We start from the raw sequence: 25,676 nt of genomic DNA, 5'->3' as shown, positions 1-25,676 counted from the left end.
AAATATAGGTTTTGTACTGCAATGTGCCGAGCAGGTTTAAATTTACTCTTGCATGTTTATACTGTATAATGAAAAACTAATCAAGGCAGTCTGAGCAGGCAGCAATTACTTGTATTGACATAATATGCCAGCTTCTGGGACATATATATGGTGGCAGCGTATGTGGCATCTGTAATGGTGTGAATTGCATAAGTGTCAACACCAGTGAAAGCAAGTTCCTAGAAGGGAAAAGCATAGAGAAAATCTCAACAGTACGCAGAGGTTTGCATTTGCAATACAATGGACGCCAAAGGTACTAAATGCAACTCAATATGGTTTAATTCCACAAGGTTTGCCCAGGACATTGCAGGATACCGGCATATCTGTCACACTGCCCATGTGTAGCATCACGGGGACAGAAATTAGCTCAATGACCTGAGTTCCCTGTTGGTGTCAAAGGACACAGTTCCATTGACTTCAATGGAGTTTTGTCTATTTACACCAGAAGAGAATTTAGCCCATTATCTTCAGTGGGAGTCAAAGGTCCATTTAGGCTCCTCATTGAAGGAGAACTTCAATAGCTAGGACCTTATTCCAGCTCAGGTAAATAGGACTGGTGAGCTAAGATGCTCCTAGACCAGACGTAGAGCATCAGCATTTGCTGGATTAAAGTTTCAGGTAAACCCTTAACTTTGAGATTTCTTGATTTTTGAGTAATTAACTGAGCCACCTTCATGTTCTGAATATTGTTCTATCTATTGTTGCCCATTGAATGATTGTCACACAAATACAGTCCCCTGCCTAACTCATATGAAGAATTTGCAGCTGTACTATTTCTAACATTTCAATTGAAAGAATCATTCACTACCGTATTGGCCATTGCATATAATGTTTACAATGACAGGGCTCCGCTTGCTACATTTGGAATTCAAGCCCCATCTCCTGTGGAAGAAGCCTAAGTTATCAATAATATTACAAAATGAAAATTGTAAAACAGCACCGTTGCGTCTCCAACTCAATTTACCAAACCCCACAGAATCAATAAGAAGCATGCCTTCGCATGCTGTATTCACTTTATTTGCCAAACTCTCTCTCTCTGTTATTTTACAAGAACGGATGTAAAAGGACAAATTTTAAAAAAGCCTTATCTAGCCTCACAAAAGCAAATTCATGCCATGAACAACCCTTTAAGACTGCACATGTCCCTCTGCTGGAGGCTGTTTGAAATTTTTCATAAAGAGAACAATGTTAAAAGCATTCAATATATATTTGAATTAACCTTCTCTATACCTTCTCTTTTCCCCCCTACAAATGAAATACTTCAGCCATGAGCACTTGTTTCTGGGTGGCTGAAAAATAGAAATATTTGCATTCGTAATCCCTAGTTTTTATACATGCTCTGTGACAGAGCAAATGAAAATGCCTTGATCTTAACTGGCTTTTTCCCTGCACCAGGCCGAGTATGTGGAAGATGGCAAAAGGTCCCCCTCTCACATAACTTACACAGCATTTGTTTCCAGCAACTTGGATTTTGTGTATGTTCAAGTGAATACATTTCACAAAACTCACTTTCATTTAAATTATAATATACTATGTGTTGTGTTGGTACTCTTGGTTGTGTGGATGCTCTTTCACAAGATGGTGGCTCCGCCCCCACCCCCCTTTTTTTGTCTTTCCTGATTTCACTGATCCATCACTAAACCAAATGCAACATCTTTCTTAACTACTTATCACAGTTTGCTGGGATCTGAGGCACCTTCCTCTCCAACTTCTCTTCAATCTGCCCTTGAAAAGGCTGGTTAATGTGATTCTTCCATGTCATGTTCTTCTGCACCTAACTTCTCTCCCTGTGTCTGAATCAGTTTTGTCTTTTACCCCTATGGCACGGTGTATGATACTAGTATCTTGGCATAGAGATACTGAGCTGTTTCTGGTAACGCTCCCCGATAGTCAGACCAGGTGGGTCCTATTCTGGGACCTGGCATGGGTTTTCCCAACCCTAGATGTAATTTAGAGCAGCCTCAGAAATGCTTTAAATTAAACTTCGCTTCTGATGGCTCCCTTGGGGCCTGATAAGCAGCAATTAGCCGTAGTGCCTGCTCCTGATTCACTCCTTATGCCAGGGGCTGGAAACAGAGCTTGCATATAGACCTTAATTCCACCACATGCTGCCCAAGGAGGCTCCTTGCATCGGAGGTATTTTCAGGGCGATGTTTCCAACCACTCTAAGGCCTACTTATCCCCCCACAGTTGCCTAAAGTAGCATAACAGAGTCAGGCCTCTGTCTCATAAGAACATAAGAAGAGCCATACAGGGTCAGACCAAAGGTCCATCTATCCCGGTATCCTGTCTTCTGCCAGTGGCCAATGCCAGGTGCCCCAGAGGAAATGAACAGAACAGGTAATCATCAAGAGATCCATCCCCTGTCGGCCATTCCCAACTCTTTTCCCTCCGTGTTCTTATTGTCCCTGTTCTGCTGGAAACAGGACAGGAGACACTGGATGTGATTTAATTAGAGTGCAGTTTTATTCTTAAATGTCTGGGAGTACCTGGCCAATAAAAGAGCACAGTGCAGGTCATTCCATAATCATTTCAATGCACAGGTTCTGTCAGCCCTCCCCATCACCCATCCTGGTCCCCAGGCAACGCACTGTGGGGACTTCACCTCCCCATCCCCCTCCCCCCTGAAAGAGGGTTAAGCAATGGGATATAAAGGAGGAGGGGCTGGCTCCCTGTCATACCTGTCATGGGAGCCCTGAGCCCCCCGTTTCTGCTCCTGTAAAGAATACCTCTTTTCAATCCCTTCCCAATCCATTTTATCTGCACTGGACACCCGCCGCACATTTACATAACGAGTTGCAACATCATAACCTAGCTCCCGTTTTATGTTCACCCAACTAAGCAATCCCCGGACCTGCTTCACCTTGGCCAATCGGGCAGTGAGGGGAAAATTCCTTCCCAGTCCCCTGAGAAAGAAACAACTAGCGCAATGCCCACAGCGCATCCTGAGGAAACCTGGTATTTTACCACTTCCGTGAGTAAGAGAGTGGGTGCTGCTCCACCAGGTCTTGGGAAATGAGGGCTTTTCCTGCACTGGCATGGACCTATATAGTTCCCCCTCTTTTCTGGGGGGGGAAATGAGTCATGCTGACCTGGGCTGCCACTGCAGCTGAAAATCACTCCCTGGCACTCTAGCACTTAAAGGGGCACACACCATTTCCAATAAGCCAGACAACAGCCCCCACCGCTTAATGTGCGGTGAGATCATTCACTGACATTTTGGAGTTTTCAACTTCTGCTGTGCTGCCAGCAAACATTTTCAAAATTGTGAGTGCCTGAGCCAGTCAGACCAGAGACTGCATAAATGGGAAAACCGTACAAACAGATCCCTTTAACTCTGCAGCATTACTACACTCTGATTGGCTGACACACCCCAATTTACCTAGAGTGCTCTATAATCAAAGAACAATTTTACAGCACCACAATTTCTTTTTCGTGAGGAAAAAGTTAGTCTGCAATCTTTTAGCATTGGGTTTCTTTTCTATTTAACAATTGAACTGTTACATTTATACCATGCACAAGCTTCCACAACGGTCCGCCAAATGCACAAAACGTGGAGGAGAAAGCAAACATTTTATGAAAATTGCATTAAGACATCAAGATATTTCACCTTGCTTCAGTCTCTTTAAATTCACACCGAAGAACCCAGCAAGTATAAACATGCCATAGACTGTATATTCTGAAAATTTTACCTGAATTTTTCCCAGAATAAAACAGCAACGCATCGATTTTGTACGGAAAGCAGGAAAAGTTTTTTAAGTCTCTGGTTTCAGCATTAGTAATGTAACAAGCATTTTGTTAATGGGATAAATGTGGCACTCTTTATCTAATCACACACAGACACCAACCTTCCTACCTAGCCAATAATCTACCACTAGTGCTTCACAACCCTTTAGGAAATTTTAAAACTGCCACTTTCTCAAACAATGCCATGCAGAAGTCTTTTAATTTTAGAGCAATATACTCAATATTGGCTGACTGATGAAAGGATGGTCTTGTGCTTCATAAAATGGCCTGGAACTCAGGATATCTGGGTTCCACTTTGGGCTCTTGCAGGATTTGCTAATACCATAGGAGAACCTCTGTTCCTTCCACCTCTAGCTCTAAGTTTCTAGTGTCTTCCTTGTGGGTTATCTTGTCTCTGGGCCACCTGGCAGGAGTATCCTCCCACCTGCCAATGCATTCATCTCCTTCCCCTTTTTTATAAGAGTCTCCCTCTTCTCTTTTAATTAAAGAAGGTGTTTGAGGACCTTGCTACCTAGGCCATTTGTGGCCAGCCAAATAAAAAGAAACATAGAAACAAACACAAAAATAATAAAAAAAACACCCCAACAAATGCTTGAAACCTGCCTATAATAAACAATAGCCACAAGAACAACAGAAGTTTCCTTGGCTGGGATGCTTTGGGAAGTCTGCATGTGGCAGGTTGTACAAAGAAGGTGGGTACTGGGCACTTATCAGTTCCCCATCTGTGTTCTTTATCTAAGCCTTATCAAAACAGCCAGATCAGCCAAGTCTTCCAAAATAAATAAGACATAGGTAAACAAACCAAACTGCCTTGCACTTTCCAGGAGTGACTAGGGGCACTGATTCCTAGTTCTGAGAGACAGAACTTGGCTGGAAGCATAAGGGACCAACCTGATTCCTCGGCAGTTCCAGCTCCTCCTATTCACGGAAGACCAGCCTCAGGGGCTAAAACCAAAGTCAGGACCATGATGTCCTGACTGCTTCCCTGAGACCACTTCACCTCATCAGGAAGAGCATTGTCTGTCCCAGGAAATCCTGGTACAGGCCCATGTGGGTTCCCTTTACAATCCTTAAAGGGCTGGTATGCTCTGTTACAAAGTGAGAGGAGAATCAGGCCAGCTGGATCGAGAAAGGCTTAGAACATAAGAACGGCCATGCTGCGTCAGACCAATGGTCCATCTAGGCCAGTATCCTGTCTTCCGACTGTGGCCAATGCCAGGTGCCCCAGAGGGAATGCACAGAACAGGGCAATTAATGAGTGATCCATCCCCTGTCGTCCACTCCCAGCTTCTGGCAGTCAGAGGCTTAGGGACACCCAGAGCATGGGGTTGCATCCCTGACCATCTTGGCTAATAGCCATTGATGGACCTATCCTGCATAGAGGTGTCTAATTCTGTTTTAACCAAGTTATAGTTTTGGCCTTCACAACATTCCCCGGCAACCAGTTCCAAGGTTGACTATGTTGTGTGAAGAAATACGTCCTTTTGTCCTGCTGCCCATTAATTTCATTGGGTGACTCCTAGTTCTTGTGTTATGAGAAGGAGTAAATAACACTTCCTTATTCACTTTCTCCACACCTGTCATGATTTTACAGACTTCTATCATAAACCTGCTTAGTCATCTCTTTTTCAATCTAGACAATCCCAGTCTTTTTAATCTCTCATATAGAAGCTATTCCATGCCCTAATCATCGTGCTGCACTTCTCTGTACCTCTTCCATTTTTAATATAACTTTCTGAGATGGGGCAACCAGAACTGCACGCAGGATTCAAGGTATGGGAGGACCACAGTGGCATTATGATATTTACTGACTTATTTTCTATCCCTTTCCTAATGATTCCCAACATGATGTTATTTTTTTTGACTCCCGCTGCACCCTAAGTGGATGTTTTCAGAGAACTATTCGCAATGGCTCCAAGATCTCTTTATGGACTGGTAACAGCTAATTTTGACCCCATCATTTTGCATGTATGGGATTATGTTTTCCAATGTTCATTACTTTGCATTTATCAACACGGAATGCCAGTGAATTGTTCCATTAGCTGAAATCCTCCTGCATGGCTTTCAGCATGCGTGTATCGTAACTGCCAAGGTAAGCAAACTCCCCATTATTAACATTCCAACCTTTGAAAAAGACTCTTATCTTTAGGAACATTCTTTGATTTGCTTCCCAGGCCTATCCTGGAGGCCTTTTTATTTTAACCACCAATTTGTGTAACACTTAACATGTCCTACAGCATTTCCTTTTGGTAGAAGAGTCAATTCACAAGTGTCAGCTGGAAGGTCTTAACATAAAAAATGAAAGGTAGCCAGTAATTTTTCAGATATAAATTATACGTTTAAGATCACAGACACACTTACACAGAATAAAAGGAAAGACCTCGTCTTTCTTTGTTTTATTAGCAGGTACTAATTGTAGCTCAAGAAAGAGATAATCAACCCGCTCCTCCTCTCATGTCACGCCTGTTGAAGAATTTACTGATCAGGAGGCTGTCTGGGATATAGGATTGTTAGTATTATAGTGGCACTCAAAGGTTCCAGTCAGGATTAGGGCCCTATTGTGTTAGGTGCAAAACATATACATAGCCATGGTCATTGCCCCAAAGAGTTTATAATTTTGATACATCACCAAGAACTATGGAAGCCAATGGAGTCTCTTCTTCGCGTCAGAAAAGGACACAATCTCTCCTGATGCAAATTGTTAAGGGGAAGGCCTTCCCACTGCGGCTTTTCTTTGATTCTAGAATGTAAGCGTCTCCTGCTGTTCTCTGTGCATCTATGGATCTAGGTGTTTGAGGACACAGAAATCTCTATTTGAAGTTCAACTAAAGATGGAAAAAAATAGGTTCCAAAAGAGGGCTGCGTTAGGAATTCCCCCAACATTGGAGGCTGATGTTCTTTCAAGTCTGACCCGTTAATCCAAACCGATTACTAGTAATAGTACTTAGCTTTTAGGCAGCACTTTTCAGCAGCAGATCTCAAAGTGCTCTGCAAAGGAGATCAATACCACTATCTCCACTTTACAGAGGGTGAAGGGAAATGCCCAAGGCCACCGAGCAGGCTAGTGGCAGAACTGAGACTACACCCCCCCATGTCTCCTTAGTCCCTGTCCAGTTCTCTACTCACTAAGCTACAGCAACTGAGAGCAGCTGTCCTGAAGCCAGAGACATTGCTGGGGACCGAACCCATATATCCTGAGTCCCAGTCCAGTGCCTTAACCATAAGATTTTTGGATCAGACAGAGCGGGGGCTATAGCCTGGGTCTCCCACTTCCCATGCCAGTGCCCTAACCACCAGGCTATTGAGTGTGACAGTCATTTTGCCAAAACCATTCTGACCTATTCTAGGCCCAACGCAAAAGAGCCAGACACTCACGGCAGCACAATTATATTAGTTAATCGTATAGGAAACATGCTCCCATTGTATGCATGCTTTAGCACACCTACAACTCAGCCCAGTAAAAGGCCATTCATGACTGAAGAAATACTGTCGCACTTTATAATTTTACAAAGGTTTCTCTTTAAGAATCATCCACAGTAGCTGATCCATATTCCCTCAGCACAAACATGCTTTCTTAGGTACAATGTAATTAAACCTTCTAGTTCAGAAACAATTAGTGGCACAATTAGTGGTACTAGTCCCTAGTAAGAAAGGCTAAGGCATGAACCACTGATACTCATAAAACAATTTAATATCAAATAGATTATGACAGAACCAGCACAATCGCTTGATTCAGTCCACCATGTATAAGGTTGTAAAGAAGACACAACAACAGCTTTTTATAGTTGAGCGGTTATGTGAAGCTGTGCGCCAAGTGGCAACACCATTCACTCGCGGGGTCACCACACCAACTCAAATTTGGCCCGGCCCCTCCTCCATCATGCTTGCCTTCAAAAAACCCAGCAGGACCCACAGCGTCTCTTCTGTATTGCCGCCCTGCTTTGGAAGGCATGCTGCACCAAAACCAGCCCTTTCACCAACTATGACTGCAATTTTTCAACCAGAAATCTTACAGCCGTAATCATGTAGGACAATGGAGTGTAAGTTTGAGTTCAGGGCAGTTGCAGCTTGACTTGGTAAGGTCTGGGGGTATCACAGGTCTGATACATTCATTCAGAAGGGAAGTTACAGTCTGCCTCACCCTGTATGTCACCTCCCCACCAGCTGTGGGTTAAAACTTGGACCGAGAAAGTGTTAGCGGCTGAGGAAGAACCCATTCCACAAGGATATTTTGGAATCAGGCATTTTCCCCTCTACAATGTGAAGAAATACTGTAGATCAAAATGTCTTCAACTCGTATGGTGATTAAGCTACAGTACATCTGTAGGGCTTAGCACATACAAGTAGTCCAGAATCCAGAGAGGACCATAATAACCAGCAATAATATACTGTAATTTAGAATACATACCTCCAAGGTTTAGGTCAGGCATACTGAGATCAGTACAGAAGTACAAAAACATCCGTCTGTTTGGCCACATGTTATGGGTCGGAGTAAGAGGAAGCACTTCCTGTTAATCACAGTTTAGCAATGTACATAGCTGATGTTGCTTTAAAAAATTCCCAAATGACAGACTAATTCTGACTGCTAACGTTTGTATATTAATGTAATAGTTCTTCTGCAGATGGACTGGTACTGTCCACCCTTCACTACATCTGTTCTGTTCTAAAATGTCAAAATCACAAGGGATATATATTTAAATATGTTTAAGTAAAGTTTTCAAGATCTCAAAGATTGCAAGATGCCTGTGTATGAAAGATATAACTATCTCTATATTTATCTATCTTTATCGGGAGGCATAGCAAAAGATACATAGATATATGGCTAGATATAAAAAGTTTAATTTGGTTGCAAGTTTCGTTCAGGTAATCTTTCTAGTATCTCTTGAGCTGAACCTGCTCTGAACCCCCTGAGGAATACCTCTTTAATCTCTGCGTTGTCACACTGGAAATATGCAAATTAGGTTAAAGGATTTGTAAGTGGTTCAGGACTTTGCAGAACTGCAGCAAATCTTCATAGAGGGGAAATTATAAATTCTGAGTTTCACACAAGATGAGACGAAAACAAAGGGCAGGGCAATTCTCACAGAGGGCATAACAGTAAACAGGCACCTGTTGTAAGAAGCAAATTATAACCTCACCTGTCTAATCCCTAAACGGTATGCAAGGATGCGGTCCACAGCATCTGGGTTCATTTGAGTCCACTGCAGACTGTAGGAGTAAACCCGAGGTCTGTTCTGCCAGAGGGGACTGTAGGTGTCGTAGTAGAACTCTGGGGCATAGGCTTTGCCTGCAGAACACAGACATACAAAAACACGGAATGATAAAACAGTTCTCAAAAGAACAATTCGATTTTTCAACTGCAATCTTTATTCATCTGCTACAGTACCATTTTGTGAAGGGCCCTTTTGCTACATGCACATCTCAAGTCTACCTTTAAATTTCTCACCCCTTGAGGAAAAAATGCACTAAGATTGTTCATTTCTCCTTTGTTATTAAGTAATTCTCAAGTGTCATTTTTGGTCCAGGAGAAAATTGGTCTGCTAAATAAAGAAATCTTCTACAAAGAGGTCTTGTGTGGCTAAAGTGACAGACATTGGATATTCAGAATATTATGCCTCCAGATCAGGGGTGGGCAAACTTTTTGGCCTGAGGGCCACATTGGGGAATGGAAATTGTATGGCGGGCCATGAACGCTCACAAAATTGGGATTGGGGTGCGGGCTCTGGGGTGGGCTGGGGAGGAGGAGATTGGGGTATAGGAACGTACTCTGGGTTGGGACCGAAGGGTTTGGAGGGGGATCATGGCTGGGGCAAGGGTGCGGGAAGGGGTGCAGGTTCCGTTTGGGGGCATGGGCTCTGGGGTGGGGCTGGGGATGAGAGGTTTGGGGTGCAGGAGGGTGCTCTGTGCTGGGATCGAGGGGTTTGGAGAGCGGGAGGGGGATCAGGGCTGGAACAGGGGGCTGGGGCATGGGGAGGGGCTCAGGGGTGCAGGCTCTGAGCGGCGCTTACCTCAAGTGGCTCCCGGAAGCAGTGGCATGTCCCTTCTCTGGCTCCTACAGGTGGAACGGGCCCCAACCCTCAGAGTGGGGCCATGCTGTGGCTTCCGGGAGCCATGTGGTAGGCCCCCCCGACCCGGTGCCCCGGCTGGAGTGCTGCAGGGCCAGACCGGGGCCAAGCCGCGTGGTGCAGCCCCCCCAACCCAGCACCCCGGCTGGAGCGCCAGAGCAGAGCCGAGCCGCATAGTGAGGCACCCTGACCCGGCGCCCCAGTGGGAGCTCACGGGCCGGCTTAAAATGGTTCGCGGGTTGGTTCCGGCCCACAGGCTGTAGTTTTCCCACCCCTGCTCCAAATTCTCTGTCAGAGCAAATACATTAAGCATAGCTGCCACACACAACAGAATCAATTCCAAATGGCATCATGTACCGCAACCTGAAAACACAATACCTCCGTTCCATACTTCAGTCCTAGTCCTACAAAGAAATAGTTATATCCGCAGTATATTATTTAGATACAGATGCAGATATTGCACAATAAACACAGAGTTGGAAGTGGCATTTTCAAATACACTGTGATATACTAACAGTTTACCATAGTGTATGATTTTTTGTTCCTTAAATTAGGAAAAGCTAATCTGATTTGCTGTACATATGATGAAATGATATTTGAGCTCTTATTAAAATGCAATCGCCTTAGGGTATTTCTTGACTCAAACACAGAAATGCCATTAACATCTTTACATGCAATGTATTTTCTCAGTGAAGGAGGAGACACTTTGCTTACAATTAGAACTGGCTGGAAAAACTTGGAGAGAACCATAATTCTGTTGGAATATACATTACTGTTGAAACTGAAATGCTTTGAAAAATCAGATCAATTTTGCTGGGATGTCATTTCAGACAGCCCTCTGCCTCCCAAAAGTCTGACAAAGTCTAAATTAGACATTTCAGCATTTTCATAATGAACAATTTCAATTTTTCTTTTTGAAAAGGGTGTAGATTCTCCATCACTGGCAATTTTTTAAATCAAGATTGGATATTTTAAAAAGATATGCTCTAGTTCAAACAAGAATTATTTCAGGGAAGTTCTGTGGCCTGCATTATACAGAAGGCCAGGCTACATGACCACAGTGGTCTCTGTGGGTCTTGGAATCTGCAAATTGATTTTTTTGTTTTGATTTTTTGGATTTTGTATTATATTATGTATTATAAAATAATAAAACATTTTAAAAAGTCAAAATCAAAACAAAAGAGTTTGATTTTTATAGAAACACCTTTTTTGATTGACAAAAATTGACTGATTTTTTTTTTTTTAAACTTTCCTTTATGGAGAATTTGAAAATTTAAAATTTTCATTGCAATTTGGAATGAAGTCAAATGTTGAAATCTCGAAATACTTCATGAAATGGAACCTCCATCCTCTGCACAGCTCTGCCTACAATTTTAGCATTAGTACAGTTATCAGACAAACAAAAATTGGTTGCGTTGGAATGAGAGTTGTAACTTTTAAAACAACATTGCATTTTTATCAAAAGAAACATTACAAAGCCAAAAAATTTTAAGTTCAGGTAAAATTTGAAAAATAAAAATCCTCAAGTTTAACAAAGTTTTTGTCTGGGAATTTCCTCAAGTATTTAAAAAACATTACAAAATGTTCTGAGACAGATTACTAAAACATATAGTCTATGAAAGATTGAATGTGTTTGCATGTCGTGAAATATTATTGTCATGTAAACAACTGCAAATCTCCACTGAAGCCTGCGCTCAGAGAATGTAAAGGACCTTTATGGGATTAGGTACGCCAAAACAGTCCATGAGAATAATTGGTTTTGATGACCTGGGGATCTTAGAAACCCTGTTCTAGGCCAGAACTTTCCAGGCCTTGTTTCCTGCTTCTGTCATCCTGATCTCCCTTCTTCTGTGTCCAAACCCACCAACATGTCAATGTTTGCAGACTGCAGCTGTGCACATTGTAACAGTCACATCAGCTCTCCCAGAGATTATAATGTGTGTATTCAAAATACTCTTTAATATCACCTTTGTCTAATTACCCACAAACATTATGAAGTCAATGCGTGTTTTACCATTGATTTTAATGGGACAAAGACTTCACTCAACATGTGCAAAATTTCAGACAGATTGGCTTGGTTTGACCCACCTGGGGAAGGGGAGGATCAAGAGTAAGTTCACAACCGAAAGTGAGTCGCAACTTAAATTATACAGAGAGAACTTCTAGCACTAATCATGTGTGGCACAGCTAGCAACCTGTCCAAGCTAGTCTGCAGCTCAAGTTAGCCAAAGGATATAGCCAGGGTGGGTAGGTTTCAGACATCTTGGTCGCTGAACCCAGCATAACCAAATGGAGTTTGAGGGTCAGGCATTTCCAATGTGTGTCACTTTTATAAACAACGGATTAAGAAGTATTAAGGACTGAAGGAACTACAATACTGTGAAGGTATAATGCACTGGCCAAGCATGTACGGTCGTGTCTCCCTCTAGTAGCTGTCCCCTGTAATGATGGTATACAGCCTATGACTGTAGCACAGTAGAAGAAGCTCTCCTTTCACTCTAGTGGTAGGGCCTTGTGCTTTAGACACAGAGGGTCTTCGGCTTCATTACCACTCATAACCATAGTGCCCATAGGTGGGGAAAAGTGAAAAAGGGAAATGAAATGGGAGATGAAAAAATATAAAGAGAAAAGACATAAACCTTTGGTCCAAACCACACTATGCAAAACACGTAACCCTGACATTTATTTCAGCAATAACGATGAAGGCCCAGGGCATTTCCTGAGGACTAACGACCCCCTGAGGTGAAGGTGAGAGTCAGGAACCTCACACAGTCATTGATGCCTGGGGAAAGTTCCTAGGCTGAGGACATTGTTCCTATCACAAGTAGCTGCTGGAGGAAAAGTTTAGAACTAACTGTATGAAAAAGTCCCATATCTTCGTAATGTTCCATTCTGTTGGTGCCACATTATGCCAGGGATAGACAAATATGTTTATGTTGCATATTGACCCTTTATTACTTGGGCTCATACTTATCTTGCAGAGGAAAAAGTCACATGGGAGTTTAAGCACCTTTCTTGTGTCTACCTTTATTGAGTACAGTTTTGCTGAACGCAAATAATAATCTTCCCCCCCCTCTACTGCAGATGACCACAATGGCATCTGTAGGGGCCTACGAAATGGATATATTATCAGGCTCTGGTCAGAACATGGGGACCTGTGGAACACAGTCACCTTTTCTAATATAACAAGAACTCGTGTACACTTCCAATTCCATCCTAACGCACAAGCCTTACTTTATTAATGACAATTTAACACCACAACATTAAGCACCTGATTTGTGAAATTTGGTGGCACCAGAAAGCTGGATATTGTTTTGGAATTCACCAAATGTCTCTTTTGAAGACGGTTCACTTGGGCCTTGGAGAACTAAGCCCTCCCTGAAATCATTTGCTTTGAGCTAGGACAGAGGCATAATAAATGCAAATCTGCAACAGTGCAATTGTGCTGCTTCCGGCAGATGGTGCTATTCAGCAAAGACTGTCCTTGGAACTATACAGAGAGTGGAGAGAAATGAGCCAATAGCTGTAGCAATGACATTTGGCCAAATAAGGATGAAATGCCAGGTTGCAGCAGTGTAAAGGAAGGCAAATGATCGATTCTCTTAAGAACTAGCTCCCTGACCTGTCCTGAGGTGTTACACATAGTCACAGCCAGACGTTCCCTTGTGTTAAGAGGGGACTGCTCAGGCCATGCCCACATGGGCCACTGAGCCAGGAAGGGTCTGTAACCACTGATAAGTGAGGCCTGGTTGGAGACTCCTAGGAGGACCAGTCCTGACTCTCCCCATTTCCCTTCTGGCAATGATCTCCTCCTTCCTCGGCTGGGTCTCCTGTTGGGATGATCTCAGAATGATCACAGAAGGTCGTGCACCTCCCCAGCTTTACCTGGACACACTCTTAGGTGCGCTGAAGTCTGAGGTGCACAGCCCTAGGGCATGTGGAATTTGCACTGCCAGTTGCCAGGCCACGTGAGAGAGTGTTACGGATATCGATGCATAACTGTACACTACACAGCTAATCCAGTTCTCATTCGACGCAGTGGGCAGGGCCGGCTCCAGGCACCAGCTTCCCAAGCAGGTGCTTGGGGCGGCCACTTTGGAGAGGGGCAGCAAGTCCAGCTGTTCGGTGGCAATTCGGCGGATGGTCCCTCACTCCTACTTAGAGCTAAGGACCTCCCGCCGAATTGCCGCCGCAGAGCACGATCGCGGCTTTTTTATTTTTTTTTTTGGCTGCTTGGGGCGGCCAAAACCCTGGAGCCAGCCCTGGCAGTGGGCATCTTTCCACTGACTTTAATGGGAATTGGACAGTCCCAGCGTGTCCTGGTGTCAGTAAGGACAATATTGTCCGATATGTATGGGGGATACAATTCTCTCTCATTTACGAAGTCCCTAATTTGTCAATCCCTTTTAAAAATTAAAACACACATTCCTTATGGAGAGCTATGGACCAGATCATCAGCTGCATTCTATTATGCCAACGCTGCTGAAGATTTGGCCCCATGTACTTGCCAAGTTTTATAACTGAAACCACTTTAAGTTACCTGGGCATTTAAAGAAATGACTAACTTGAATTATCTATTGAAGTGCAGAGGCAGGAAAGTGTTTTCGTATCATACTGTAATAAAACAAAAAAGGTTGGACATGCATTACATTGACTAGCACACTGGAGCCTAGTCCTTGGCTGGCGTTTCCAGGTCAAAATGTCATCACTACATGTTACAGCCCTTAGTGGAACTCTCCCCCAATCATAAATAAGTACTGCAATCTACCTGGTCTGCATGCAAATTGGTCAAAACCTGGGGATACTTCAGAAAAAAATCAGTGTTACCATTTTCCTTTGAGATTACATTTTTGTAATAAAAACTGAGATGCTTTTTGTAGCATCAGCTGCTCCTTGCATTTGGTGAACTGCAAACCCCATAAAATAGATAGGGTTTGGTTTTCCTTAAGTGATCAGGAAAACAACACACACAAATCACACTTCTGAACTGAGATCAAACGTGAGAAATCTCACCCCAAACGGTCTACGATTTGGAGGGTTAGGGAAAGTTATGCAGAGCACTGAATACAGTATTTGCTCTTAAGAAAGATACCATAATGTGTCTGATTCTTTCACTGATCTGTTCACTGTTCAGTCCACACCCAGAAAACACCACAATCTGAGCAAAGTGCAGGTGCTTATACAGTGTCTGTCAGGGTGCGCTGGGTAAGCTGGGTTGACCATACGGACATGATGGATAAAGGACTTGGGTGGAAGAGAAGAGTCCATCCCAGGAGAAAGTCAGGTGAGGTGGGGATAGTATACTGGACTGGAACAGGTTATTTAGGGGCACCAAATGGTGAACTTTGTGGTTAAAATTTTAAACCTCCCCTGCCCGAAATCTCTGACCCCTTATCCCTTAAGCAGCTCTTTCATAAGAGTTGCAACATGGGGCTCATGACCAGCATGCGTCTCTTAGAAGTAATGTCATTATAGCGCAAATTCATTGTGTCTAGTAGTGATGTTACCTACAAATAACAACCCCAGGATATCCTTGTTAACAATACAGGTGACTTTCCCATCAATAACAGCAGAAAATCAAGGTGAATGCTTTCTGTGCAGATCTTTAAAATTGAGTAACTGAACTATTGTAAAAAGAACAGGAGTACTTGTGGCACCTTAGAGACTAACAAATTTATTAGAGCATAAGCTTTCGTGGGCTACAGCCACTTCTTCAGATGCATCCTGTTCTTTTTGCGGATACAGACTAACACGGCTGCTACTCTGAAACCTGAACTATTGTAGTATGCTATTTACAGCTGGGAGACATTGCTGAAATGTTATTGCACACAATGTTTAGATGGATCAGGATATATAGGTGAATGAAAGACAGATATGGGTAGATTTAAGCAGCAGGATGCAAATTTATGAACTTAACAACTGGGAAGGGACTTGCTATCCACCCTGCATCTCTCATATACCAGGAATTTTACTGGGTTCAGGGCAGGGTTACAGGGTTCCCAACACATAACCAATAACTCAGGGTAGACCCTCGTCATCCTAACCCCGGGATTCAGCTCACTTCTGAATCCTCTTCTGCCTCCACCCTCTGCAAAGGGGGGTAGATGATGCCAAGAGGGCTCTCAGCCTGTGAAGACGTCACAGATTATAAAAACAGGAGCATTGTGATCATGTAATCCGATCTCCTGTGTAACACAGGCTGTAGGATTTCCCTGAATTAATTCCTGCTTGAACTAGAGCATAACCTTTTAGGAAAAAAAACATCCAATCTTGATTTAAAAATTTCCAGTGATGCAGAATCCATCTCAACCACTGGAAAATTGTTCTCATGGTTCATTACCCTGACTATGAAAAGTCTGCACCTTATTATACAGTCTAAATTTGCCTAGTTTTAACTTTCAGCCACTGGACCTTGTTATACCTTTGTATGCTACACTGAAGAGCCCTCTATTATCAAATTTCTATTCCGCTCGTAGGTACTTACAGACTGGTCAGTCACTCCTTAACCATCTATTTGTTAAGCTAAATAAACTGATCTCCTTGAAGCTATCACTTTAAGGCAGGTTTTCGAATCCTTTCCTCATTCTCATGGCTCTTCTCTGAACCCTCTCCAATCTTTCAATGTCCTTCTTGAATTGTGGACACCAAAACTGGACACGGGATTCCAGCAGTGGTTGGACCAGTGCCAAATACAGAAGTAAAATAATCTCTCTATTCCCATTGGAGATTCTCCTGTTTATACATCCAGGCATTGCATTAACCCTTTTGGCCAGTGTCGCACTGGGAGCTCAGGTTCAGCTAATCCCATATGACTCTCAAGTCTTTTTCAGGGTCACTGCTTCTCAGGACAGAGTATCTCAGCCTGTAAGTAGAACCTGCATTTATGACCTTACATGTGGTTGTACTGAAAGAAGCATTGTTTGCTTAAGTCCAGTTTACCAAGTGTTCCAGATCGCTCTGTATCTGTGACCTGTTATCTTCATTATTTACCACTCCCCCAATTTTTGTGTCATCTGTAAACTTTATCAATAATAATTTTATGTTTTCATTTAGGTCATTGATGAAAGTGTTAAATGGTGGAGGCCCGAGAGCCAATCTCTGCAGGACCCAGTAGAAACACACCCACTCGATAATTCCTATTTACGGTAACATTCTGAGATCTGTCCGACAGTTTTTAGTCCATGTAATATATACCAGGTTGATTTTGTTTTGTTCCAGTTTCTTATTCAGAATGTTGCGTGGTGCTAAGTCAAACATCCTACAGAAATCTACACTACATCAACACTGTTACCTTTATCAACCTAATTTATAATTTTATCAGAAAAAGGCAATTAATTTGACAAGATCTATTTTCCATAAACCCATGTTAATTGGCATTAATTATATTATTTTTTTCTTTATTACATTCAAGCCATTCCTTTATTTTGTCCATGATCTATGTCAGATTGACAAGCCTACAATTACCTGGGCCATTCTGTTTATCCTTTCAAATATTAGCACAGCATTAGCTTTAATTCAGTTCTTTGGAACCTCTCCAGTGCTCCAAGACTTCTGAAAAAAGGCAAAAAGATCACCCAGCCATATAGTGGATTTCATTCTCCCCTGGGATATTGCCCTTTTATTCTTTATCTGCATGGACATCAGCCACTAGTCGAGACTAGTTAAGCATTCTTCTATTATCTCTTAGCATTAAAATTTCTGTACTTACTTCTTTTAACCTAAACCTGAACACTACAATGTTGTGAGGTGAGCAAAAATACCTCCAGCCTCTGCCAATATGACCCAATGGAAGAAAAAAAAACCTCCTTCCTAATTCCCAAAACAGGCCATCGGTCAGACTCCTGGCATCCTGGATACACAGCTCAATATCCCGCACCTACAGGGACGGAGAGCAGCAATATGGCAGGATGGCCCCCTGATGCTTGGGAAGGCTTTACACATTGAGAAGAGGACTGTGAAAGCCAATTAGTTCCCTTCATCCTTCCCTGACTGGCCAATTGGAAGCAAAGGTGTATCTCCCCTCCATGCACATTCCTCTGTGCACTTAGAGGTACAAGGAATGACTTGACTTTTGATACGGTCTCCTACAGTATTCTTGCCGCCAAGTTAAAGAAGTATTGGCTGGATAAATGGACTGTAAGGTGGATAGAAAGCTGGCTAGATCGTCGGGCTCAACGGGTAGTGATTAATGGCTCCATGTCTAGTTGGCAGCCGCTTTCAAGCGGAGTGCCCCAAGGGTCGGTCCTGGGGCCGGTTTTGTTTAATATCTTTATTAATGATCTGGAGGATGGTGTGGACTGCACTCTCAGCAAGTTTGCAGATGACACTAAACTGGGAGGAGTGGTAGATACACTAGAGGGTAGGGATCGGATACAGAGGGACCTAGACAAATTAGAGGATTGGGCCAAAAAAAACCTGATGAGGTTCAACAAGGACAAGTGCAGAGTCCTGCACTTAGGACGGAAGAATCCCATGCACTGCTACAGACTAGGGACCGAATGGCTAGGTAGCAGTTCTGCAGAAAAGGACCTAGGGGTCACAGTGGACGAGAAGCTGGATATGAGTCAACAGTGTGCTCTTGTTGCCAAGAAGGCTAATGGTATTTTGGGCTGTATAAGTAGGGGCATTGCCAGCAGATCGAGGAACATGATTGTTCCCCTTTATTCAACATTGGTGAGGCCTCATCTGGAATACTGTGTCCAGTTTTGGGCCCCACACTACAAGAAGGATGTGGAAAAATTGGAAAGAGTCCAGCGGAGGGCAACAAAAATGATTAGGGGTCTGGAGCACATGACGTATGAGGAGAGGCTGAGGGAACTGGGATTGTTTAGTCTGCAGAAGAGAAGAGTGAGGGGGGGGATTTGATAGCTGCTTTCAACTACCTGAAGGGGGGTTCCAAAGAGGATGGAGCTCGGCTGTTCTCAGTGGTGGTAGATGACAGAACAAGGAGCAATGGTCTCAAGTTGCAGTGGGAGAGGTCTAGGTTGGATATTAGGAAACACTATTTCACTAGGAGGGTGGTGAAACACTGGAATGCGTTACCTAGGGAGGTGGTGGAATCTCCTTCCTTAGAGGTTTTTAGGGCCCGGCTTGACAAAGCCCTGGCTGGGATGATTTAGTTGGGAATTGGTCCTGCTTTGAGCAGGGGGTTGGACTAGATGACCTCCTGAGGTCCCTTCCAACCCTGATATTCTATGACTCCAACATGTCTGGGCATGAGCTATTCTCTCTTATGATTTGGCCATCCCCCTGTTGAACTGTCCAAACTGCCACCTCACCCACCCGCTGCCCAATGGACATAGGAAGGGGCATTGTTGGACTGCTTCACTGTGTGTGAAAAGACAGAGAGAGAGAGTGTATATCATAATCACTGTACATCATCAGTTGATAACCAGCAACTCTGCAGAGGTAGAAATGGAAGCTTTGTAACATTGGAAGGAGCAGCTTCCCAGCAGAACCTAGCCTTAGCACTTCTTGAGGGATCAGACTTTAATGTCATTGTGTCTATTAAAGCAGTTGTGGAGGTGCTTTAAAATAACATAGAATATCAGCGTTGGAAGGGACCTCAGGAGGTCATCTAGTCCAACCCCTGGCTCAAAGCAGGACCCATCCCCAGACAGTTTTTTGCCCCAGATCCCTAAATGGCCCCCTCAAGGATTGAGCTCAGAACCCTGGGTTTAGAAGGCCAATGCTCAAACCACTGAGCTATCCCTCCCCCCTCCTTTCAGTTATTCTCTACCCTGAACTATTGGACTCACAGTAACAGCTTTTACCAGGGGAAGGCTACAAAAATAGTCAGACACATTTGTTCACCTCTACAAAACATTTCTAAAGTATTTTTTTGCCGTGCATGATGTGGCGTATGTGGAATACGTGATGGCGCGGTGGGGGATCCAGAATTTGATTGTGCTCCATGGGGATGACCTGTATAATGTACAGGGATGGATAGAGAAACAGAATGGTTGACTTCTGTGGCCTCCCACACAGCTAAAGGAGGCTGTGGATTTTTCAGCTTCTGTCCAGTGCTACTGCTTCAAAGCAAATACACATTGTGATGTGTTTGCTAATATTGCTTCACCAACGTGTGGCCCGTAAGGGCTATATTCACCATTAGTGGTACTCAGAGGAACTACTCAAACCTTTAGCTGGAGCAGATACTCAGGTTAAAAAAAAAACACATGTTCATTGGCCTACTCTCCCTGGGATTCAGATGTAATGTTCTGGAAAGGAAAGGCAGCCCCCTCTTAGCTCAAGCTCACTACATCCCCACACTTATCTAAACCTGGAAGTGGTTCTCGGGCCTAGACAGCCTTTCTGCAATCTGTCACTTTCCACATGTGAGTTGTCCTAGTGCAGAAAGCCACACATCATTATTGGTGAATACAGTCTTTGCCCCTTTATGTCCTTCTGTCAGGGTTCCCTCCCCACTCTGAACTCTGGGGTACAGATGTGAGGACCCGCATGAAAGACCCCCTAAGCTTATTTCTACCAGCTTAGGTTAAAACTTCCCCAAGGCACAAATCCTTCCTTGTCCTTGGATGAGTACAGCTGCCATCACCAAGTGATTTAAACATTCAGGGAGGGGCCACTAGGAGCCCTATCTCCCCCCCAAAAATATCCCCCCAAACCCCTTCACCCCCTTTCCTGGGGAGTCTTGAGAATAATATCCTCACCAATTGGTTACAAAGTGAGCACAGATCAACCCCCCTGGGTCTTTAGGACACTGAAAAACAATCAGGTTCTTAAAAGAAGTTTATTTTAAAAAAAGATAAAAGAATCACCTCTGTAAAATCAGGATGGAAGATAACTTTACAGGGTAACAAAAAGATTCAAAACACAGAGGATTCCCCTCTAGGCAAAACTTTAAAGTTACAAAAACAGGGATAAACCTCCCTCTTTGCACAGGGAAAATTCACAAGCTAAAACAAAATCTAATGCATTTCCTTCCTATTACTTATGATTTGTAATCTTAGAGGCCTTTAGTTCAGGTCTGGCTTTGGGAGATTTATTTTCCCTGCCCTGTTTCCTTGCTGACCCGGAAAGAACAACACAAAGAGACAAAACAAAATCCTTCCCCCACAGATTTGAAAGTATCTTCTCCCCTCATTGGTCCTTTTGGTCAGGTGCCAACCAGGTTATCTGAGCTTCTTAACCCTTTACAGGTAAAGGAGGGATTTTATGCTACCCTTAGCTGTATGTTTATGACACCTTCATTTCAAGCAAGAGCTAAGAGGGTTTTCACGGGGCGTTGCTGGTGCATATTCTGTAACTCTAGCTGTTACCAACCATCTCAGCAGCAAGTTCAACAGCCTATGGACACAAATAGAACCCCCGTCCAGGGAAATGACTATCCATGTGGAGAGTGTTAAAGAATATGCCTACCCACTCACTGTCATTGCAGGATGGTTGAAATGAAATGTCGCAATATATTTGTCTCTCAGAAAGGCTGGAATAGAAATTTGAAGGAATGTAATATTAGATCTCAAGAAACAGGAACTTGAGAATTTAATATTTCTAGTTCATTAATGGTGAGCAAAGGACTTTGTTTGCATTTATTCTTTAATGGTTCTGTTCGTGAGAATGGAAATTCAAAGAGGACAGCCAAAGCGTCATCTATCTAAATCAAACAAATGAGAGTTCCTTGGCTGTCATGCCTGCCAGGGTCAAGATTTTCAAAAGTGGCCAGTACTTTGGGGTACCTGAATTTGTCGGTGGCCAGCTTGAGACACTTGAAAGGGAACTGATTTTCATAGGGTGGCTACGTAATACATTCTGACACTTAGTCCCTCTTGCAGCCACCCAAATATGGAGGTGCCCAAAAATCACTAGCCACTTTTGAAAATCATGGGCCATGGCCATATCACTCATATGAGAAGTGCACGACTGGCATGATCCAAAGCCCACCGTTAATCAAAATCTTTCCATGCACTTCAATGTGCTTTGCATAGGTCCTAATTGCCCGGAAAATGAATAGCCTGACACGGCCCTTATCACACAGCACCTTGATTTTCCATTGCGCATTTTCAGGCAAGCTCTAGGAAGAATCTTTGGGGGTGTGCGGTGGGATCAGTTAACATTGCCTTCTTTCCCTACCTGAAACCTCTCTCTAGGCCAGCTGCTGCATGGAGGTGGGCTTGTTTTATGTTGGGAGCAGTTCCAGTGGTCTTAATCCACTTCCCTAAACCAAAGTAAACTTGAAGCAGCCCAGACATTCCTAATGTGCTGATGAGCCACACAGCCATCATAATATGAGGTCTCTCCCTCGCCCCCCTGCCCCTTTGCAGTTATAGGGCATGGATCACAAGGAGCTCAGTCTTCTGAGTTCCCTCTAACGTCAATGGGAGAAGAGGGCACTCAGCACACGCAGTATCACACACACAAGCATACCCATCACTAACTACACACCTCTGATCCTGCTCTATGGAAATCCAGTACAGCAAAACAGTCTGCAATATTCCCACAAGAACCCACACATGACGAAGACGTGACAGAGCTTTTTTAGAAATGGCACTAGCCGTCAAAATCTTCATGCTGTGTTCATCAACATTTCTGAACAATGCACACACACACACACACACACTTTCCTGACAGTGTGCAGGAGAGGAAATCAGCTCAACGGTATTAAAGAAAATGTTACAGCAGATGGTGTTAAAACATCATTTTCTGAGCGATACGAATCGTCGAGTTCTGGAATGTAGCTTTCAGAATTTCCTATTTTGTAAAGAATGCAAGAGTGGAGCAGACAAAGAAATAAACAGAACTCTTCCCATTTCTAGTTCCTAAATGTTACTGAAAAAGCCAAAGGACGCACTACCCCACTACTGTACAAGCCCCTATTATTTCATACTGTGTTTATGTGGCCATTAACCCATCTCTTGTGCAGCTACTTCCATACATCACTTTGATTCCTCTTCATGGCACATTCTAAAATGCTGGTGAACAAGCTACCTAGTGGTATATTTTCAGCAAGGTATTCAGGGAGGAGAATACTATGGCCCCAATTCAGAAAAAAAACATTCAATGTGCTTAACTTTGAAACACACGCTGAAGTCCCACCGCAGTCAATGAGACTTCAGCATATGCTTAGGTGCTGTCCTAAATACAGATGGAGTGAAGCACATGTGTAAATATTTCTTGGATGGGGATCTAGTCATCCATCTCCTGCTGCTTGTAGAAGATCTTTGCTTGATTTTTCACATGACACTGATTTTCATCCCTTAATGTTTCAGAAACTAAAACAATGTACATAGGAGAACCACATTTTGTCTAAGTTGTCCACGTATAGTTTCCAAGTAGCATAAGAAATTATATTCCAGGAAATTTACCATATGCCATAATGTGTATTGTATATTTAAATTATACTGGGCACAAACACTATCCTTCAATTTCTAAAGGTCCCTCACAAAAGGCTCTTAAGCAAAGTAAGCTGTCATAGGATGAGAGGGAAGGTTCTCTTATGGACTGGTAATTAGTTAAAAGATAGGAAACAGAGGGTAGGAATATATGGTCAGTTTTCAGAATGGAGAGAGGTAAGTAGTGGTGTCCCCCAGAGGTCTGTACTGGGACCAGTCCTATTCAACATATTCATAAATGATCTGGAAAAAGGGATAAACTGTGAGGTGGCAAACTTTGCAGATGATACAAAACTACTCAAGATAGTTAAGTCCCAGGCAGACTGCGAAGAGCTACAAAAGGATCTCTCAAAACTGGGTGATGGGGCAAGAAAATGGCAGATGAAATTCAGTGTTGATAGATGCAAAGTAATGCACATTGGAAAACATAATCCCAACTATACATATAAAATGATGGGATCTAAATTATCTGTTACCACTCAAGAAAGAGATCTTGGAGTCATTGTGGATAGTTCTCTGAAAACATCCACTCAATGTGCAGCGGCAGTCAAAAAAGTGAACAGAATGTTGGGAATCATTAGGAAAGGGATAGATAATAAGACAGAAAATATCATATTGCCTCTATATAAATCCATTGTAAGCCCACATCTTGAATACTGTGTGCAGATGTGGTCACTCCATCTCAAAAAATATATATTGGAATTGGAAGAGGTTCAGAAAAGGGCAACAAAAATGATTAGGGGTATGGAATGGCTTCCGTATGAAGAGAGATTAATAAGACTGGGAAGTTTCAGCTTGGAAAAGAGATGACTAAGGAGGGATATGATAGAGGTCTATAAAATCATGACTGGTGTGGAGAAAGTAAATAAGGAAATGTTATTTACTCCTTCTCATAACACAAGAACTAGGGGCCACCAAATGAAATTAATAGGTTGCAGATTTACAACAAACAAAAAGAAGTATTTTTTCACACAACACACAGTCAACCTGTGGAACTCCTTGTCAGAAGATGTTGTGAAGGCCAAGACTATAACAGGGTTAAAAAAATAACTAGATAAATTCATGGAGGATAGGTCCATCAATGGCTATTAGCCACGATGGGCAGGAATGGTGTCCTTAGACTCTGTTTGCCAGAAGCTGGGAATGAGCGACAGGGATGGATCACTTGATGATTACCTGTTCTTTTCATTCCCTCTGGGACACCTGGCACTGGCCACTGTCGGAAGACAGGTAACTGGGCTAGATGGACCTTTGGTCTGACACAGGGTGACCGTTCTTATGTTCTTAAACTCAACTACATTTTCTCCCTAATTATACAGGCAGACTACAGATGGAGTTTCAAAGTACCACCTTAGTGTTTACTTTAGCTTGTCTTGCATAGACAAACAGTAGTAGATTTGCAGGCAGGATACATGGATTCATAGATTCTAGGACTGGAAGGACCTCGAGAGGTCATCGAGTTCAGTCCCCTGCCCTCATGGCAGGACCAAATACTGTCTAGACCATCCCAGATAGACATTTATCTAACCTACTCTTAAATATCTCCAGAGATGGAGATTCCACAACCTCCCTAGGCAATTTATTCCAGTGTTTAACCACCCTGACAGTTAGGAACTTTTTCCTAATGTCCAACCTAGACCTCCCTTGCTGCAGTTTAAGCCCATTGCTTCTTGTTCTATCCTTAGAGGCTAAGGCGAACAAGTTTTCTCCCTCCTCCTTATGACACCCTTTTAGATACCTGAAAACTGCTATCATGTCCCCTCTGTCTTCTCTTTTCCAAACTAAACAAACCCAATTCTTTCAGCCTTCCTTCATAGGTCATGTTCTCTAGACCTTTAATTATTCTTAGTACTCCTGTTCTTCTTTTTGCGGATACAGACTAACACGGCTGTTACTCTGAAACTTAATTATTCTTGTTGCTCTTCTCTGGACCCTCTCCAATTTCTCCACATCTTTCTTGAAATGCGGTGCCCAGAACTGGACACAATACTCCAGTTGAGGCCTAACCAGCGCAGAGTAGAGCGGAAGAACAACTTCTTGTGTCTTGCTCACAACACACCTGTTAATACATCCCAGAATCATGTTTGCTTTTTTTGCAACAGCATCACACCGTTGATTCATATTTAGCTTGTGGTCCACTATAACCCCTAGATCCCTTTCTACCGTACTCCTTCCTAGACAGTTTCTTCCCATTCTGTATGTGTGAAACTGATTGTTCTTTCCTAAGTGAAGCAGTTTGCATTTGTCTTTATTAAACTTCATCCTGTTTAACTCAGACCATTTCACCAATTTGTCCAGATCATTTTGAATTATGACCCTGTCCTCCAAAGCAGTTGCAATCCCTCCCAGGTTAGGAGAGAGGAAGTTACTCTGATGTCACAAGGCCACTGCTCAGGCTCCTCTGACAACAGCAGCTCATGGGCACTCTCAAGGGGAAGCTGATGAGAAGAAAGGATGAAAAGAAGAAGACGAG

At 43.1% G+C, this 25,676-nt stretch overlaps 1 protein-coding gene across 3 annotated transcripts in view; it reads right to left on the bottom strand.

Moving 5' to 3' along the window:
• MDGA2 (MAM domain containing glycosylphosphatidylinositol anchor 2) overlaps positions 1-25,676 on the bottom strand; it is a 615,965-nt gene that overhangs the window by 75,625 nt on the left and 514,664 nt on the right. For all 3 annotated transcript variants that reach the window (XM_054027277.1, XM_054027279.1, XM_054027276.1), the window contains one exon: positions 8,925-9,073. In XM_054027277.1, the coding sequence (XP_053883252.1) occupies positions 8,925-9,073 (149 nt within the window). The remainder of the gene's footprint in view (positions 1-8,924; positions 9,074-25,676) is intronic.

Source organism: Malaclemys terrapin, chromosome 4 (assembly GCF_027887155.1).
Source record: "Malaclemys terrapin pileata isolate rMalTer1 chromosome 4, rMalTer1.hap1, whole genome shotgun sequence".
NCBI lineage: Eukaryota > Metazoa > Chordata > Testudines > Emydidae > Malaclemys > Malaclemys terrapin.
The sequence above is the reverse complement of the archived record's forward strand: the minus strand, read 5'-3'. Positions and strand labels throughout refer to the sequence as shown.